Source organism: Lottia gigantea, assembly GCF_000327385.1.
Source record: "Lottia gigantea unplaced genomic scaffold LOTGIsca_533, whole genome shotgun sequence".
NCBI lineage: Eukaryota > Metazoa > Mollusca > Gastropoda > Lottiidae > Lottia > Lottia gigantea.
In genome coordinates, this window is record NW_008709825.1 from 1 (window position 1) to 1,351 (window position 1,351).

A 1,351-nucleotide genomic window follows, 5' to 3' on the forward strand; every position below is an offset into this window, starting at 1 on the left:
TAGAAAGTTTCCAACGAGATTTCTGAATTAATTTAGAAAGAGATCCTATTTGAATTAATGGAGTTGGTCCATGTCGTTCGGGAAAAAATTGGGCAAAGGGACACAATCCTCAGCTCTGTCAATTTTTGGGAATTATGATGATATTTAGATGCGGAAGTATAAGCGTCTAAATAGTCGTTTCCTGTACAGACGATTTTTTCTCGTATGACTTCCATGTGGCCTGTATTTGAGATAAGATCGCGCTCACGTAGTGATAAAATAAGCGGTGCCATGGTTCCTCCGACACTCCGACAAAACATTTTAGACTTGATATTCTTGAATTGAAAAGCACACCCGAAGAAACGAAACAATTAATAAATCATTTTTCAACATCTATCGTATGTCATTTGACAGCAAATGTTTAGCTATCCCACTGTAACGAGTTTCAACGTGAATAAAATGATTTTTTTTTATAAATTTTACTTTTGAGTTGAGATTTTGTCGGCGACTGCATTTTCGAATTTACCATTGGAATGTGGATTTCATATTTCCGCATTATTGTATTTCATAAACACTGGTCCTCATATCGATCAAGTGTCAATTAGATAGATTAGCTTGATAGCTAAAACAGGTGTAGACAAGTAGGACATTTCACTGACATTTTACCAACGGTTAATCATAACACCGCAGTTTATTCAAAATGGCATCACCCATAGACATTTCATGAGATTCTTGGTCTGATCTATCAGATGATAAAGCAAATGTTTTGACAACCGTGTCCCTGTAACAAATACAATCAACCTCTCCAGATTGCTTTTAAGGAACACGTTTTGTAACATATTTTCAGATAATAGGAACATAACCGCAATACTTACTGTATGGAGTTGTATGCTAACTGTTTTAATATGGCGATTCCTTCATCGGCACCACACATACCCATAAAAGCCATGTAAAAATCATGTGATAAGGGTTTTGCTCCCCATACAGCGGGGTCGTCCGAGCTTACCACTACAGGGAACTTTTTAGTCATCAGTATTGCCCCGGGATGGTTTCTGATGTCATCGACTAACCATTTCATTTCATAATTATACCCATTATCTCCTGTTATCTAGAGCTAGAGAATGTATTTTACAGGAAATAGTCAATTGGTCAAGCTCTTGTTCAGCAATCTTGAGGTCCAATTTACGAACCATTAACAATAATGCTTTTTCGTCTATTCACACCTTAACAGTCCTACACACAAACAGACAGGCTTGAGTTTAGGGTGATATGGTCAGTGAGTTTGATTATTTAATAATAACATGATATTTCACTGTCATCATTTAAATTGAAAAGTATACATTCCGGAAGCGAAGTCTATTCATGCGCCAAT

The 1,351-nt window shown here is 36.5% G+C and overlaps 1 protein-coding gene across 1 annotated transcript; it reads right to left on the bottom strand.

Annotated features, from left to right (window-relative positions):
* Nucleotides 1-651: 651 nt before the first annotated feature.
* On the bottom strand, nt 652-1,057 carry LOTGIDRAFT_175897 (hypothetical protein; the record flags this gene model as incomplete). The annotated part of the gene is made up of 2 exons (XM_009062843.1): nt 652-760; nt 855-1,057. 2 exons carry the CDS (start codon nt 1,055-1,057, stop codon nt 652-654), a joined length of 312 nt encoding a protein of 103 aa, XP_009061091.1.
* Nucleotides 1,058-1,351: the final 294 nt, after the last annotated feature.